Source organism: Molossus molossus, unplaced genomic scaffold (genome assembly GCF_014108415.1).
Source record: "Molossus molossus isolate mMolMol1 unplaced genomic scaffold, mMolMol1.p scaffold_m16_p_10, whole genome shotgun sequence".
Lineage (NCBI taxonomy): Eukaryota > Metazoa > Chordata > Mammalia > Chiroptera > Molossidae > Molossus > Molossus molossus.
The window spans coordinates 25466300-25483617 of record NW_023425345.1 but is presented as its reverse complement, the minus strand read 5'-3'; the positions used below and the strand labels follow the sequence as shown (position 1 = coordinate 25483617).

Below are 17318 nucleotides of genomic sequence, written 5' to 3'. Positions count from 1 at the left end.
AATGTACATTCTGGTGACCTAAAATGCTAGCATCTGTGCAAGGTAGTCTAGGAAGTGACACCAGTTTATAAATAAACCAGTACCAACTTGAAAACAAACCAGAATACATATTGATTGAAATTTATAGGAGAAATTAAAATATAGAACCACTAACCAACTCCCCCCAACACTGAAATTATACTTCCTCAGACATACTGCCATCATTGAGAAGCATGAGAGAAAACTGAATCAATTTAAAGCATATTAAATAGTTATGTAATACAGCCAAGTTTTATGTGTGTGTAGTCCCAAAGACTTTTCAACATGTTTTTCAATATTACAGTTAAAATTGAAAAAATTATATTTTCTTAGAGACAGTCTACAGATTTTTACATCTCCCAATGCGAAAATATGACACATCACCACCATAACACAACTTATTTTGTCTATCACCCATACGATATAACTTCACAGGTCATCAGGCTTCCAAGGTCTAAGTGCTTTCTTCACATGCCTTTATTTTTTGTTTGTTTGTTTGTTTTTGTTTTTTTGGTACGTGCCCCTAGCGGGAACCGAACCCAGGACTCTCTGATCCGCAGGCCTACGCTCCAACCGTTGAGCCAAACCAGCCAGGGCTTCACATGCCTTTAATTGTGTGTGTTTTTCCCCCTGAAAAATAGTTTAGAACCCTGGGCTAAACAGGTTCTCCTTTCAGGTCAAGTGTTACTGCTGGCAAAGTACCTTCAGGTTAAATATGCCTGCATCATTTCTATATTCTGCAAGTCAAGCCTCCAATCATAAGCTTAAACTCAGCTCCAGGTCTCTCTATTCAGAACTTCCCACATTTACTTCATATGGGAAAGAGAGAGACTTATTCAAGGAGAGCCCATGACCGGCCTCAGAAAGTCAAACTCAACCTCATCTCCGAAAAGATCCTCAGTAGTCTCCCATTCAATCACTTGCTATTCCTATTATTTTCTAAATGTGATGATTAAATAAAATTAAATGCAAATAATAAACAGTAATTAAATAAAAAAACTTTAAAATAAATTAAAAAATACATGGTCTAGCAGTTTTCAGAGAAGGTAATAAAGGTCAGTTTCCAATAAATTCACATTCCTTTCTGTACCAGTTTCTACAATGAGTGGACAACACTGCCCTCTAAAGGGCCTAATATGTTACATTCCTTAGTGAACATGATGGGAAGGTGCCCCAGAATACACTGGGACATAGACTGTCCTTGATCTACAGTGAATGACTCTGAAGACCATGGAGCTCCTAGAGAGAGCATTAGACTTCATGAAAGTTCATCGAGGGGATCAGGAACTAACATCTGTTGCAGTGGTTTTCAAAGTTTAGTAGACATCAGAATCACCCTGAGGGCTTGTTTAAATATAATTGCTGGGCTCCACCTCCAGATTTCTGCTTCAATAAGTCAGGGGTTGAGTCTAAGAATTTGCCTCTCAAACAAGTCCCCAGTGATGCTAATGCTGCCAGACCAGGGGCCAGACATTGCACTAGGCACCTTATCTCACTTAATACTCAGAGTAAGTTTTTAGCATCTCTCTTTTACTGACCAGGAAGACAAGTCTCAGAGAGACTGGATGGCCAAGATCACACAGTAGTGACAGTCTGTAATAAACCCAGAACTGTCTAACTCAAAGCCATTGCTCTCTTCTCTACACTATGATGTCAGTAAATGAAGCTGTTAATCACTTTATTTTCCTTGGCCTCAGCTTCTTCCTGCCAGAGGCAGCACTTAGATGACTGGCTGGTTCCCCTTTTCAGAGTCTGGATATGAAGCTATCCAGGAAGGTCCACTCCATCCCCAGGCTGGATCTGTGAGTGGATAAGCTGAGAGGGGAGAGGACTGCATGTCAGAGGAAGGGGCCTCTCTTGAGTCCTGAACCCCAACACACTGTTCAGAGAGGGTCACTTTGCTCTGGAGTCCGGAGGTCTTTGTACTCAGAAACTCTGGAAGACAGGTTTTAAAGCTTATGTCTCTTCACACCGGCATTCTGAGGACCTCCAAGCCTAGTAGGGCTTGCAGAGGACCCAAAGGATGGCCATGTCTCACCCTCTCCAGCCTCAGCTCAAACCACTTAAAACAGGAGTGCCTAGTGAAGTGAAGACTGAACGGTTTTGATTAAGGAAAAATAGTTTTCAGGTCACATATCCACTAGGATCAGGCAAGAAAACACTCAACCCCAGCAGAATGTCACAGTGATGGGAAAAGAAGGGCTGTGAGGACCCTCTACTTCAAGAACAGTTTTTTCTCATCCTTTGCATTCAGCTCCTAACGCAGCTTCGTGTTTTCCTGGGGGAGCTACAAATCTGGAGCATCCCACAGGGATGGTTTCTGGCCTCGGTCATTAGGAAGACGGATGTTCTCAGAAAAACAGCGCTGAGGGCTGGTCAGCAGAGATTTTGAGGTCGTGGCCACGTCTGGACTTCGTGCAGAACTGGACCCTGGACTCCAGCTGCTCACTCAATTCGTCCAGAGCCCCCGTGCAGGACTCCAGGCTCTCCGCCAGTTTCTGAATCTTGGCCTTCAGCACGGCCTGGCTAACCTTGGTGGCCCCCTCGGCCCGCCTAGGGATGAGGAAGCCACGTGAGCCGAAGAAAACGATGAAGTAGACGGAGTTGTACAAGGCGATGGAGGCGTTCCTTCCGCACTGCAGCAGCTGGCGGTCCCCACAGCCCTGCCAGCGGCAGAAGAACTCCAGGCAGCTCAGGATCTCGCGCATCTGGTCCTGGCAGGTGGCCGCTATCTCCTGCACCCTCCGCACCTCCCGGGAGTTGCAGAAGATCAGGGAGAGGTCAGATGTGATGGTGACGGCCCCTCCGGCGGTGGCCACCCCCAGACCTACGGCCGACGCCATGAGCGAGACCCCCATGGTGACCGGGCTGAGCGAGAGCCCCACGATGGCGGTGACAGCCCCTGCAGCGCTCAGCGAGCTGCCAGCCACGTTAGCCGCCAGGGAGCGCCTGCGCAGGCGCTTCAGGCTCCGGGCCACCTCGCGCAGGCGCAGCAGCTGGCCGTGCAGCCGGCCGCGGCGGTCCAGCAGCAGCCCGTGGAAACGCCGCAGCGCTTCGGCGCCCTGCAGCTCCCAGGCGGCAGGTCCCTCCATGTCCTGCGGGGACACAGACACGCAGTTATTCCGTGGTCTCCGTGACTAAGAGCGGCTCCCGATCGCGGTTCCCATATGCGAGCCAGCAGTTGGCAAAAGTTAAACATAGCCGCTGCCACGCAAGGGAATTGGGTCATTTTCCAGTGAGTCATGTGTCAAGTTCCCAAAGATCCGTTCTTTAATCTGGGACAAGTTACACAAGTTGTCAGGACCTTGAAACCGCATGTGCAAATGGGAATAAAGCTCTCCTCTGCTTTTTCTCCCAGGGAACCCTAAGGATGGACTTTATTAACGATTTGTGTATAAGATGTAAACTCAGTGAGGAGAGGATGAGCCTTCTAACACCTGCAATACTCAGGCCTCTGCTCTATTCAAAAGATGATACTTTACAAGTGGGAGGTTGTACCTGTTTACAAAGTCCTTTTGTTACATGAAGAATTGGATCATAAGAGTTTTGTAATACAGTTCTCTCTCTTTCTCTCTCTCAAAATAAGTCACCAAAAACTCAAAAATCATTTTGTCTATCAAATGTAAGAAACTAATCTTTCTAAGTTAGATGATTGTCTAGAGCAGCTCTTCTGCTTATTCTTCCACGCTCTTATCTTAGAATTAAGCCTAAAATGTGGTTTTGCTATTTATTCTAACTAGAGCTCATCAGGTCTCATTCTTTGGTGGGTGTATAATTAAAACTAAATTAAATTAATACCACTATGTCTCTTTATTATGAAAGCTTCCTTTTAAAAATGAGTTACGTTTGAATGAAATAAAGTCACCCAAATTTTTTGTTTAACAACTCACTGAGGGCAAACCTTGTGCCAAATTTAACTGAAGCCAATTACAGATGACTAACAAAGAGACAGAACTGTACACCATGGGGTACATCCTTCCGAGTTGCCAAAAATTCCTACCTTCATATCCATTGTACTCATCATTATTGGGAACTTCTTAAAAATGGCAGATAAGCCACAGAAATAGAGCATTTCAATCCTGTGAGATATCAGGACACAAATTATTATTCTCATCTGAAAGATGAGGAAATAGAAACACAGACAGTTTCTAGATGCTGCCAGTCCTGCACAGAGCCCAGTCTAGAACATTTGTCTCCTGACTCTTCCTAAGTCTTCATTTTACTTCCATGCCTCCATAATTCCACCCACCAGTGATAAATTTCCAAGGAAAGACATCTCTTAGCAAAGTGAGAAAAAGGTCACTCAAAATATATAATGGACCGGGGATGTAACCCCAGTATTACAAGTCCAATGGCAATTTTTCAGATAGTATCCTCTAGATTCCCCACTTACCATTCACCTCTGGCTGTCTCCAGGAAAGAAAAATCTGAGGCTGTTTCTGGATGAGCATCCTTTATACTTCCAGAGAACCAATGACTGCCCTGGGAAAGCCTTGTCTCATTCTGAGAATTGCCATTTCCTGCCCTGGCCCCTGCTGCCTTCATCCAGAAGGATGTGACGTGGTGGAAAATGACCTGCCAGGCGCACAGCACATCCCGTATTTAGGAAATGAACAATGTGTGTTCTCTTTCCCCAAATGCAGGAAAAGAACAGCAGGCTCTTCCCCAACTTGAAACAAGTGTTGTCATTTTCCCAAGAGGGTATACTCTGCCTTTCCTTTCCTGAAAATAGCTAATGACGTTATCTGGAAGGACATCAAATGCACCCCAGGCTGACCAATTATAGTGTTTCTTGAGAGGCCACAATTATAAAATCATTTTTTAAAAAGAAAAGGGAGGACTCTTATGTTTGATATAGCCACTTAGAGTCCACTGTTGTATTTGAAAAAAAGCATTACAAATCTGTGAGTGGTTAAAATATGTAATCCAATAAGCATGAAGCCTTAAAAAATTTTTAAAAACATGAAAAGCCACACCCACAGGAAGTGCTCGTGCAGTTTTGGGCATCTACAGCTGTGGAGAAGATATTGGAGGTCTCAGAAAGGTCACACTGCAGGCCAAATGCGTCAGAAAAATCCGTGGGGTCATTGCTGCACAAGGAGCTAATTATATCCTCTCAACAGCAGCAAGGATTCAGCTTCCCAGGTTTTCATTTAAAGTAGCAATTGTAGCCCATGAAATAGTTCAATGAATGGATTCTATCCCCAGGTTAGTGAAGCATGGCTTGAAGGGCAGTTATCTGAATAACTCAGAAGGGAAAAGGGAGTATAGCATCTGTGGGTACTTTCTGGTGGTTGGAGCTCAGCCTGGCAGCCTCTGACCACCGGGCCCCAGATACATCATCCTTCTTCTAACATTCTCACCTTAAAACGAGGAAGGCCAAATTGGTTTCTTCCTTAAGTGATTGTCTCAACTCCCTGGTTCATCTGGAAAGTCTTAACAGCCATACCTTCCTGGAATACAATGAAATTCCCCACCTTTATAATTATACTTTGTATTTATCAATATGTCATTTACTACTACGCACAACCATGGCCCCTTTGAACTTAATTTTTCTGAATCTGATCCATGTCCAAGCATTCTGGTTATAGCTCCTCAAAGAATAAATATTACCTTAGTCAAGATACCTTCAGCATCTACCTGCACTTTTGAATGAAGAAGTGGGGAAATATGTCCCCATAAACATTAACACTCCAAATGGAATGTAAATCAGGTTGAATTGAGGGTGGAGAGGCTGTGAGCAAGGAGGGACAGAATCCTGATTTTTTTTTTTTCCTTTATTAATTTTAGAGAGAAAGGAAGGGAGAGGGATAGAGATAGAAACATCGATGAAAGAGAACATTGATCGGTTGCCTCCTGCATGCCCCCTACTGGGGATCGGGCCCAACCTGGGCATATGCCCTGACCGGGAATCCAGCCGGCAACCTCCTGGTGCATGGGTCCATGGTCAACCACTGAGCCACACCGGCCGGGCAAGAACCCTGATTCTTCACTTTCCATATGCTTCTCCAACTTCCCTACTGCAAGCAAGAAGAGAGAAAGAGAGCTTTTTAAGTATCGGGATCTCCAAACTCCAGCCCTGAAGAGTCTGAATCAGGAGGTCTGGAGTGGTGTCTGGGCAAGTGTAGGTGATTCTGACCTGCAGCCAGGATTGTGAGCCACTCACTGCTCTAGAGTTTTCTGACCCCTAGTTGTATGGCACAGAAATAGTAGGGCTAGTAGAAAGCAGTTTATTAGTTAGGTGTGTGTACAGTTAAGTTATTAACAACCCCCTCGTTAAAATGATCACATTTTAAAGATAACGTGATAATCATGATCAGGGCCTCCCAGAGATCTAGAGAAGCCTGGGACATGTCTATTTGTTGAGGCTCTTAGTGAATACAAAAATAAAGAAATTCTAAAACAAGATATGAAAAATTGTGGTTTATTTCTTTTAATTATAATGTAATATACCTTGCAATGTCAGTATTTTGCTTTTCACAAGATAATCACAGGATTCATAAAATATTAATCCATAGTGCACTACAGTGGTAATGTGATACAAGCGTAGAGTTATAGGATGATGACCTTTTCCTTTTGATCTTTATCAGTATATCTCAGTGACTATACATAGGACTCCTTTTAGAGACATCAAAAGCATAAAATCAAGACAATTTGTGAATGTGAGGTTTAGGCCAAAGGCTGACAGACATTTCTTTGTAATAGGTCCTAATATGTACAGTCACTTGAATAAATAAAAGTTACCATAATAACACATATCCACCTGAGGATTTTGTCCGTATTTTTTGTAAATTTCATGAGACTGTAAATCCTCTGCCACATTGTTAAACTCTCAAATTGCTTGTTGAATAAAACTAAAGGTATGGTCTTCTCTTTAAAAATGTCATTATTGCCCTGGCCAGTTTGGCTCAACGGTTAGAGTGTTGGCCTGCGGTCCAGAGAGACCCAGGTTCGGTTCCTGCTAAGTTTGTCCCCGGTTACAGTTTGTCCCCGGCCCTGGTTGGGTCATGCGGAAGGCAGTCACTCGATGTGTCCCTTTCATGTCGATGTCTCTCTCTCTCTCTTCCTCCCACTCTATCTGAACAAAAAAATGGAAAAATATCCTCAGGTGAGGATAAAAAATTTTTAAAAATTAAAATGTCATTATTTTCATGATAATTTGATGAGTATTTAGCATGAAATTTTCTCTTGGAATATACAACCTAGTAGGTAAGTTAGAGCCCTTATTCTGCAGAGGACTTCCAGGATATCTACATTGCATGACATCTCAACTATTATTGTTATAAACTCAGGGAATTGTGCAACTTTTAAAAAAGACCCCGTGAACACTGAACTCCAGCTATTTTCTTTTCTTCAAATTGGCCTATGATCTTTGATAATGTACATACACATCCTTAACCACTAGTGTTTAAACACTGCTCTTGCCCTGGCCAGTTTGGCTCAGTGGTTAGAGCGTCAGCCTGTGGTCCACAGAGACCTGGGTTTGGTTTCCGATAAGGGCTTGGCTGCAGTTTGTCCCTGGCCCTGGTTGGGTTGTGTGGGTGGCGGCCACTTGATGTGTCCCTTTCACATGGATGTTTCTCTCTCTTCCTCTCTCTCCTTCCCTCCCTATCTGAATCAAAAATGGAAAAATGTCCTCGGGTGAGGATAAAAAAATAATAATAATAAACACTGCTCTTTGTTCTTTTCTCCACTTAACGTTCCTACAGATACACACTTCTGTATGTTGACATATTTCTCACCTCTTGTCATTTTTAATAGCTATGTAATAATCCCATTGTTTGTTTAGTCACTTCCCTATTAGACACTTGGATTGCTTCCAGTTTTTTTCACTATTATAGCTAGAGATGCCAGGAACATCTGTGTAAATTTCCCCCTCTGGATTATTTCTTTGGGGAATATTCACAAACAGAAAAATTCTAGGTGAAGGAGAATGAACTCTTTTTAAAAAAACTGATTTTAGAGAAAGGAACAAGGAGGTGTGTGGGGGGGGACAGCGATGTGAGAGACAAATATTAATCAGTTGTCTCCAGCATGCACCACAACCAGGGATCTAACCCACAACCTAGGTATGTTCCCTGACCAGGAATTGAACCTGCGAACTTTTGGTGTATAGGATGATGCTCCAGCCAACTGAGCCATACCAGCTGGGAGAGAATGAACATTTTCATGGTTTTTGTTCAACTTTGTTATACTGCTTTCCAGATGAACAAATTTATAATGCCATTAGCTTTGTAAGAACCCAAGCTGCAGGCTATGGGACTGCTCAAAGTTTTCTTATATTAATGGTTAATTTGTTTGGTTAATTTGCAGTTCTACGAATGTGCATTGAATGCCTACAGTGTGCAAGACATCATACTACATTCTTAGGATAAAAAGCTGACTAGGATACCATCCCTGCCCTTCAGGAGATGGCAATCCATTAAGATACAGAACAAAACATTTGAGCTACAAGTGGAAAGTGCCAGAGGTGTGTGCACCAAAGCAGCTCGGGGCTAGGGCGTGCCTATGAAGAACTAGGGAAGACTTGCTGAAAGCACTGACCTTGTCAGTTAAACAGAAATTATGTGGACAAAAATTAGGAGGGAGAGGAAGGCAAGCTAAGGGAACAGAATTAACCAAGGCATGGTAGAGTGTTCAGGATGCTTCAGGCAATTTAGTATTGCAGATCATAAAGTGGGAAGCTGGGAATGTCCAGGGATGAGGCTGAGGGAGTATGTAGAAGGAAGGCCATGATGGCTCTCAAATGCCATGTAGGGGAGAGGGAGCCGTCTGTGGCCTTACAGGGTCGGACTTGCCATCACTGACAGTTGTGTAAAGGATGGATTTCAAAGGTACACAGCTCAAACCCAAATGAGTTAGTAGGCTATAGAAATAAATGAATGAGATTATTATGGATTTAGACAGTGTTGACAGAAGAATGGAGTTGATAAAGTAAAACATATATTTTGGCAGAAAAATTAGCAAATCATACTGAAAGGTCCTGCTCAGACATGCTACCCATCATATCTGCTTTCATTCTATTGGTCAGTCAAGTCACATGGCCAAGCTAGCATCATGGAAAATAGAGCTTATCTTTATTTTTCTAATACCAAAAGAAATACTGTTTGTAGCAAATTTGCATAATATAAAAATTTAGAAAGTTAAAGATGAGAGTTTTCTCTCTCCATCTGTTTTCACCCTTTGAAAGTAATATTGAGACTTGTAGTTTGCTATATGTTCTTAGATGTTTATGATTACACCAATATGTGGTTGTGATTTTCTTTTACAAAAATATCATATTGTTGTATACATTGCTATGCAATTTTTTTCCACTTAAAAATATAACACAAACATTGCCATTCCTTATCCCCATATATCATTTTGCCCTTTCCCTTGGACCTGCTCTATACCCCAGCAGGCTGACTCCTACGGACTGCCTCACCCAGGTTCCCCGGCCAATGCTTCTCACTGGGTTCAGCCACTGGGAGGCACCAGCAAGAGATCAGAGCACAAGAGAAAGAAGACAGGGCGCTCCTTCCCTGCTTTCCCACACTTCAGCTCTGTCTTTTGCAGTAGCTGTATCCCTCTTTGACTATTGTTCTAGTGGGTGGCCCTGCCTCTATGGTACCAAATTTCACTGGGCTCCTATTATATGTGTCCTCTCCCTTGTGCCTTAAGCCCTAGGAATGGTAATAATTTTCCTCTATTGCTGGCCTGTAGCTATGTTCCCATCTCTTTATTGGCTTAACACTGTTCAACCTCTTGTAAGTAAACTTTTTCTTAAAATCTCTTCACTTGAAACATCTGGAATGAGTTCTTTTTCCTGCCAGGACCTTTCTAATACAGACATTTTTCCAAAGTGATACTCATAGCTGTCAATCAGCATATTGACAGGTCATGATTTCTTTATCCATTCCTTTACTGATGGGCATTTATAATATTTTCAACTGAATAGTTTATTACAAACAATGGTATATTTAGGTATGTATATATGTGTGAATACTTTTGGTGAGTATTTCCATAGGAGAGAGTCCTATAATTGGACTTGCTGGAACAAAAGGCATACATATTTTCAATTTGATTAATATTTTCTCTCCCTCCTTGGCAGAGAGCCAACAAGTTCCTCTCTCTGGAATGTACTTATATCTAATGAGCAACAAACAAGCTGTAGCTATGATAAATGAAAAGTAAGGCTCTAGTCAAACATTCGTGTTAGACCATTAATCCAAAAGAAATCTATGAAAATTATAACCTAAAAATAAAGTCTTTATCAAGGCGCTTCTGAATCCTACAGCTGTTCAGACAATGTAATCCTTCAATCAGCTTTATTTCAAGGAAAGAGAACAATTTCTGACTGTTTGAATTAATCTAACCAGAAAAAGTTCCAAGAATCCCTCAGTGTATTAGATTAAGCACGTGATTAGGAATAAAATCCAAAGAACATTCTGATGATACATTTCAGAGTGCATCTACAAATATACATCTTCTACTTGGGGTCCAGATACCAAGGAGTTTGCTACCACATTCTCAGTTTACGAGGTTTAATATCGCAAAGCAGACAGGTTCCAGGACGCAGGACAGAGATGTTCATTGAGCACTGTATGTAATAAATTACTCATCTAAATTTCTGTGAGTAGGGAAATGGTTAGTTAAACTTTAGTATATCCATACTATGAAAAACTATGTGCAGTTGAAAATGCACTTCTTTGATTATGAGTGAAGTTGAATACTTTTCATATGTTTTCATATGTGGGTTTTTTAAGGGAAGGGTGCCCCTCTTTGCCCATATTCTTCTATATGGATTATCTGCTTATATCTTGCACCCATATTTATGTTGCCTTTTTTCTTATCCACATATAGAAGGTTTACTATGATAATAATTCTTGTTAAATGTGTAGCAAATATTTCCTTCCATTCAATTTGCTTTCATTTTACTCGTGCTGTTTTGTAGTCCTAACATCATGCAAACAAATTATCAATCAATATGGCTTTTTGCCTTTCTGTGTCTTCTAATAATAATAATAATAATAATAATAATAGACTCTTATAGATTCTTAATACCACTGCAGTGAATATTTATGAATCGTAAGAAGTAGAAATTTAATATCTTCTTCCAAATTGAAGGCCAATGATCCCAACATCTTTCCTAGAAGCCGAATCTTCTTGGTTTTTATGAACTCTGGCCATGCCCATCTCTAAACCAGTCACTGTGGGCAGGGTGACAGGATATGCTGATGTCCATCAAGGCAGCACCTAGAGCTGAAGATGGTGTCAGTCCCTCTCAACACACTTTAATAAGGCTGAATGAGCCAGGAGTGATGTCCGAAATAAATTGGGGGAAACTATTCCTAGTAGAAAGTGCAATAAATGCTGAAAGCAAACAACAACAACAAACAATGGGTATCCACTGCATAACCTTATGACTTACTAAGTCCCATATTTTATTAATTTATTTGTCCATTCCTACATCAATATCGCATTATTTAAATCACCAAAGTCTGTAATATGCTGTATAGCAGCTCATCATACCAGATAGCAAGGAATCTATTAAAGACAACTACAGATGTGTCAAAAGGACCCAGGAGGTAGTGTTGGCCAAGATGGAACAATTTGAGCTTCACTAAGGATAATAATTGCAATGAATTGAAACCCATCAAACTTATTTAAAACCATGAGTTCATATGGTTTAAAAAAAACAACTAACTGGTTATATTTGGAAGATAAAGGGAAATTAATCCCATATCCTGAAAAGTGGTAAATGAAAAGACAGAGCAAGCATTTACTTTGCCCTTCCTGTGTGAACTTTACCACTGGGTGCAAGGAAGAGCTATAAAAGCCAGGAGATATTTGCACAACTCGGTGAATATTCTAAAACCATTAAATTATAATCCCTTTAAATAGGCGACTTACATGGTATGTGACTTATATCTCAATAAAATAGTTTAAGAAAATCAAGAGGGTAGTTACTTTGAAAAGCAGGGGCTGAGATGCAGATGGGACATACAGGGTTTTTGGGGTGGCTGACAAGGTTCTATTTCTTGGCCTGGGTGGTGGTTGCAAACATGTTCTCACTATGATCATTTTTTCATGCAGTTTTATAACCTGTGTTTTATTTTTTAGTAAAAAAGTTTAGTAAAAGAAATCATTACTGTTGAAGGCGTGGGTGAGAAGGGGGAACACAGGGCTAGTCCAGTGCGCTTCTCTGAGCCCTGGGCCGGGCCAGTGACAAGCTGTCCGGAGGGCAGTGCGGGTGTGGCTTCAGCTGAATGTTGTAGAGTGTTTCAGCAAGTCTGCTGCAGTTCGGTAGGCCCGTGGCCACCAGAGTCAGGTCTGTGGTGGACGTGGGCTCCATGAAGGGGCTGAGGACCGCCTCAGGACTGAGCTCCAGGCCTCTCCTGGAGAAGCTTACAAGACCATGGCCCAGTGGCCTGAAAACATGGGCCCAGGTTCCAATCTCTTTGAATTTCCTTCGAGATAATAGTGTGGGCAACAACTGGATGTTTTTTGTAGTTCTCTTGTTTTGGAGACATTTTTACTCAGTTAAAAAGCAGCTATAGAAAGGATAGATGCTGTATGATTCTACTCATTTGAAGTATCTAGACTAGGCAAATTCACAGAGACAGAAAGTAGAACAGTGGTTACAGGGGGAGGCAGGAGAATAGGGAGCTTTTGTTTAATGGGTCCAGAGCTTCTGTTTGGGATGATGAAAAAGTTATGAAAATGGCTAGATGTGATTTAAAAGACCCCAACTGGATGCCTAAAACCATGAGTAGTACTGAACCCTACATATACTAGGTTTTCTCCTATACATATATACCAACAATAAAATTAAATGTATAAATTAAGCACAAAGATTTACAACAATAACAAATAATAAAATGGAATAGTTATAACAATATACTGTAATAAAGGTTATGTGCACGTGGCATTAAATAGAATAAGGGTGACTTGAACACAGGCATTGTAACACCAGGACAGTCCATCTGATGACCAAGATGGCTACTAAGTGACTAATGGGCACGGAGACACTGGACAAAGGGACGATTCATGACCCGCATGGACAGTGGGACGGACAGTGGGATGACTTGAGATTTTGTCATGCTACTCAGAATGGCATGCAATTTAAACATTTTTGTTTATTAATAAAAAGAATGGTTTATTCTGGGATTTTCCATTTAATATTTTTCAAACTGTGGTAGACCACAGGTGACTGAAACCACAAAAGCAAATCCACAGATAAGGGCGGACTTACTGGATCTTCCAGTGCCCCCTTTGCCACACTTGATGTGTATGAAGAGAAACTTAAGACAAAGAAATGGTCTGTGGAGGCCAAAATATTAACTTATTCTGATAAAACCACAGTGAACCACAGTTTCTATCACCCTAAGCAGCCAGGCCCACAGCACGGGCCGGGGCAGGTCTCCTCACATGGGTGGCATCCTGCCCTGCAAGACGTAGAACTTGTGCTTTCTCTGGTGACTGGCTCCCAAAGAGGAAGGAGAAAGAAACCAAGCCAATCATGCTCAGTGTATTATTTCAAACTTACCAATCAGATAAATCACCACCTCCAAGAGCACAGGAAATACCCTCAATCAAGTTATTTCACATGGAAGGAGTACTCATTTCCTGTTGCCACTATAACAAATTACCACTAACATTGTTGCTTAAAACAACACAAATGTATTCTTTAATAGTTGTGGAAATCAGAAGTCCAAAATATTTCACCCAGCTAAAATCAGAGTGCTGGCAGGCCTGGTTCTTCCTGGGGGCTCTGAGTGAGGAGCTATCTGCTTGCCTGCTTCAGCATCTACTGGCCGCTTGTATTTCTTGACTTGTGTCTCCTTCCAGCGTGGCCAAAAAACATCATTCCCATCTCTGCTTCTGTCCTTACATCACCTTCTTCTCTGACTCTGACTCCTCATGTGTCACTCTTATTAGGACCCTTGGGATCACATCAGGTCAACCAGATAATCCAAGATAACTCCCTACCTCAGGATCCTTAACTTTATCACATCTGCACAGTCCTTTTTGCCATATCAGGTAACATATTCACAGGTTCTGGAGATTAAGATGTGGATTTGTTTGGGGAACCATTATTTAGTCTATGATAGAGGTAATATCAAGAGTTCATTACGAATGACTCCCCAGTAATACTCCATTGATTCTTGTTCTTTTAAACCATTGGTTTAGCCCTTGAGCCTGTCATCCAGAGGTGTGCCTGGCATCCTCAAGACACGATCTCAGCAGCCTATCAGAACAGTCCTGCCCCAGCGTTAAGAGACCACCCTTCCCTCTTACATCAACCAACTTGCTACCCTCTCACTGGTGGGCAAGAAGGATTTTGCTCACAGAAATTTCCAAAATTGTTCCCTATCATGCATTAATTAAATTGCCACATGCCAATCTGTACCCAAGGCTGAAATTTTATTCATTTTTCTATTATCCATTTTTATTATTCCTATCCATATTGTCCACATAGTACATCAGAGGATCACCGGTGAGATTTAATGACAAAAGTACACTATTCCAATAATAAAACTATTCCAATGAAACTCCAATAACAAAAGGCCAACAATGTTAAAGAAAGAATTGTTTTAACATAATCATCTTACCTTTTTCAAATATCTAGGGAGATATTAATGTAAAAATAATAAAATCAAAATCATGAGACATTCTATTTCAAAAAAAAAGTAAAGTTTGAAATAAAATTATCTTGTTCTTCTTAGTTAAAATTTAAAGAAGTTAAAATCCAAAATTCAGCTTCTTCAACTTCTTATTCTGCTCTGTATCAACTGGAGGGGATGGCAACGCCTGGGTAGAGTCAAGGCTATTTTAGCAACAGCAGCCTGAGTTGTATCTCACTGGAGTGGGCACAGTTCCCACAGGGCTTCCAAGTCAGAAAATAATACCAGCAGCCCTGGCTGGTTTGGCTCAGCGGTTAGAGCGTCTGCCTGCGGTCCCGAGAGACCCGAGTTCAGTTCCTGCTAAGGGCACGTTCCTCGGTTGCAGTTTGTCCCCGGCCCTGGTTGGGTCGTGCAGGTGGCAACCACTCGATGTGTCCCTTTCACATCGATGTTTCTCTCTCTCTCTCCCTCCCACTCTATCTGAACAAAATATCGAAAAATGTCGTTGGGTGAGGATAAAAAAAAAGAAAAGAAAAGAAAGAATACCAGCAAGTCTGTAATGTACCTTTTTTTTTTTTAAGAGTCTATAGATTTAATAGAATAAGCAAAGTGATCATAGTGCTAGCACTACACCCACCGTATTCAGAAAACAAGCCAATTTCTAGCAGGTATCTCAAGCAAAATACATACTCAGAATCTGTATTTTCAGAGGCCAAAGTCTATTGTAGAGGCTGCAGCCTCACCAAGATGCCAACTGAGTGATACCAAAAGTGCAGAATCTGTGGCCTGTGAATGAAAACCCAGAAAGAGGAAATCTCCTAGCTCCAGGTTAATTTCTGCACCGTGGCACCTTGCAGCTACCATTTCTGGGTGCTGCCCCCTCTCAGGCCAAGCATGTGAGGGAAGTGTTGCCTTTTTGCAAAGTTCAGAAACATGCAATGGCAGCATCCTCAGTCAGCAGACCTTATTTGAGGAGCTGCTCTTTCCCACCCAGATACTCACAACCTTTTAATCCCCGTGTCCCCTCTGAACTTCAGCTGCCTGTACTGCGGTGTTGCTATGAAGGTGAACTCTGCCTGCTAACAGGGCCCCTCAGTAACGTGGCATTCTCACTCCTGTGCTGCCACGGCTTTTTCCACTGCCTCCTCCTCAGGCCTAAGAAAATTACCACCTGGGGAAGATTTCTTCACCGTACTTAAATAACCACTTTCTAGCAGCCTTCAGGACAAGCAGAGGGAAGGATTCTTGAGCCATATGAATGTAAACTTGGTCCATCCACCCTGCCCTCTTTCGCCCTTGAAGGTAGTTCAAAATAGCATAAAAGAGGAATTAAAATCCGGGCTGTCTGTTTACATTACCACCTAGACCTAGCACTGGCACATTGGAAACTAATCTCTCACTAATGCTCTGTGGTCCAGAGAGAACACAGCTGCCCCACAATTTAAAAGCCGCAAATATTTTTGCACTCCTTTAATATCTAAAAGGACAGTCTGTGAAAAGACTGTTTCTTTTTCCCTACAATTGAATCCTGGCCTCTGCTCTAACAGCTTATTAAGTCCTCTTCAGCCTGCTGGCCTCTGCTAAGACCCTTTCATGGCCCCTCTGCCCATGCGTGCCAAGGCTCTTACAGCCTCTGAGTGGCTTTTCCAAGGTCTTTCCCCCCAGACCACAGCTTTAAAAGCCAAGTACACCACCGTAAAAACCTACCTGGTCCAATATAAGTCTTTACAAACTGCCAAGGTTGAAATGTCCTGCTCTCAGAACAAGACCCCAGGCCAAGGCCAATGCTCTGCCCATGCCCTGCCAATGCCCTGCCAATGCCCTGCCACTCCAGAAGCCTCGGTCACTCCGTGTGTATTCATTTGTTTCTCCCCAATTGTACTCCTTATTGCTTACATATCAATGTTCTGGCCAAATGCATCAAATTTTGGAACATTGAAGGGGCACCCAATGAAAAGCACCCTTCCTCCTTTTCTGAGTCTGAAACAAATTAAGAAACAAGATAAAGGAATGGAAGAAGAAGGCCAAATTATTCATTATTTTCTGATAAAGTGGGGTTGCAGGATGAAGCTTAATAGGAGAATCGGAAGAGTTTCCCCACACTACGCTACAGAATAAGATGTCACAGTTCTGGGCCAAAGTCAGCTTGCCTGGCAGGGGTGAGAGTCAGCCCTCTTCTTTCTCTCTTTCTTGAACTATTCTGAGGTGTCGCTTCTTCCTGAAACTTTCTGAAGAATTCTTCCTGAGTACTGAGCAAGTCGGCCTGCCAAAAGATCTGCTGTTGGAAAGACCACTCTGCATCCTTCCTTCCCCTTTTCCTCACTATTACCACCTGAAACTGTTCGGGCTGGGGACATCCCATTCTCACCTTAAGGCCAATCTCAGCGACGAATGCATCCAATCTCCTGCAAACCCAAGAGTTACTGAGTGTTTCTTAGGAAGGCAAAGAGAATATTACATTACAGGTTCTACAGGAAACCTTCCTTTTTAATATTCTTTGAGTTTCTTTCTGTTTCCTCAAAGGCTCCATAGCTTACTGCTCACCCATCGTCACTTCCTCTTTTCTCCACTCTTCTTATAAAATGTCCTTCCAGCCCGGCCGGTGTGGCTCAGTGGTTGAGCATTGACCCATGCACTTAGAGGTCTTCCGTCTCATTCCCCATCAGGGCACATGCCCAGGTTGTAGGCCAGATC

General features: G+C 42.2%; 1 protein-coding gene across 1 annotated transcript; it reads right to left on the bottom strand.

Moving 5' to 3' along the window:
• Window positions 1–1053: 1053 nt before the first annotated feature.
• On the bottom strand, window positions 1054–5443 carry APOLD1 (apolipoprotein L domain containing 1). Its single transcript, XM_036252232.1, has 3 exons — window positions 5382–5443; window positions 4412–4593; window positions 1054–3113 (listed from the first exon to the last, which is right to left on the bottom strand). Exons 2-3 carry the CDS (start codon window positions 4412–4414, stop codon window positions 2370–2372), a joined length of 747 nt encoding a protein of 248 aa, XP_036108125.1. The 5' UTR covers window positions 4415–4593; window positions 5382–5443; the 3' UTR covers window positions 1054–2369.
• Between the last annotated feature and the right edge of the window lie 11875 nt (window positions 5444–17318).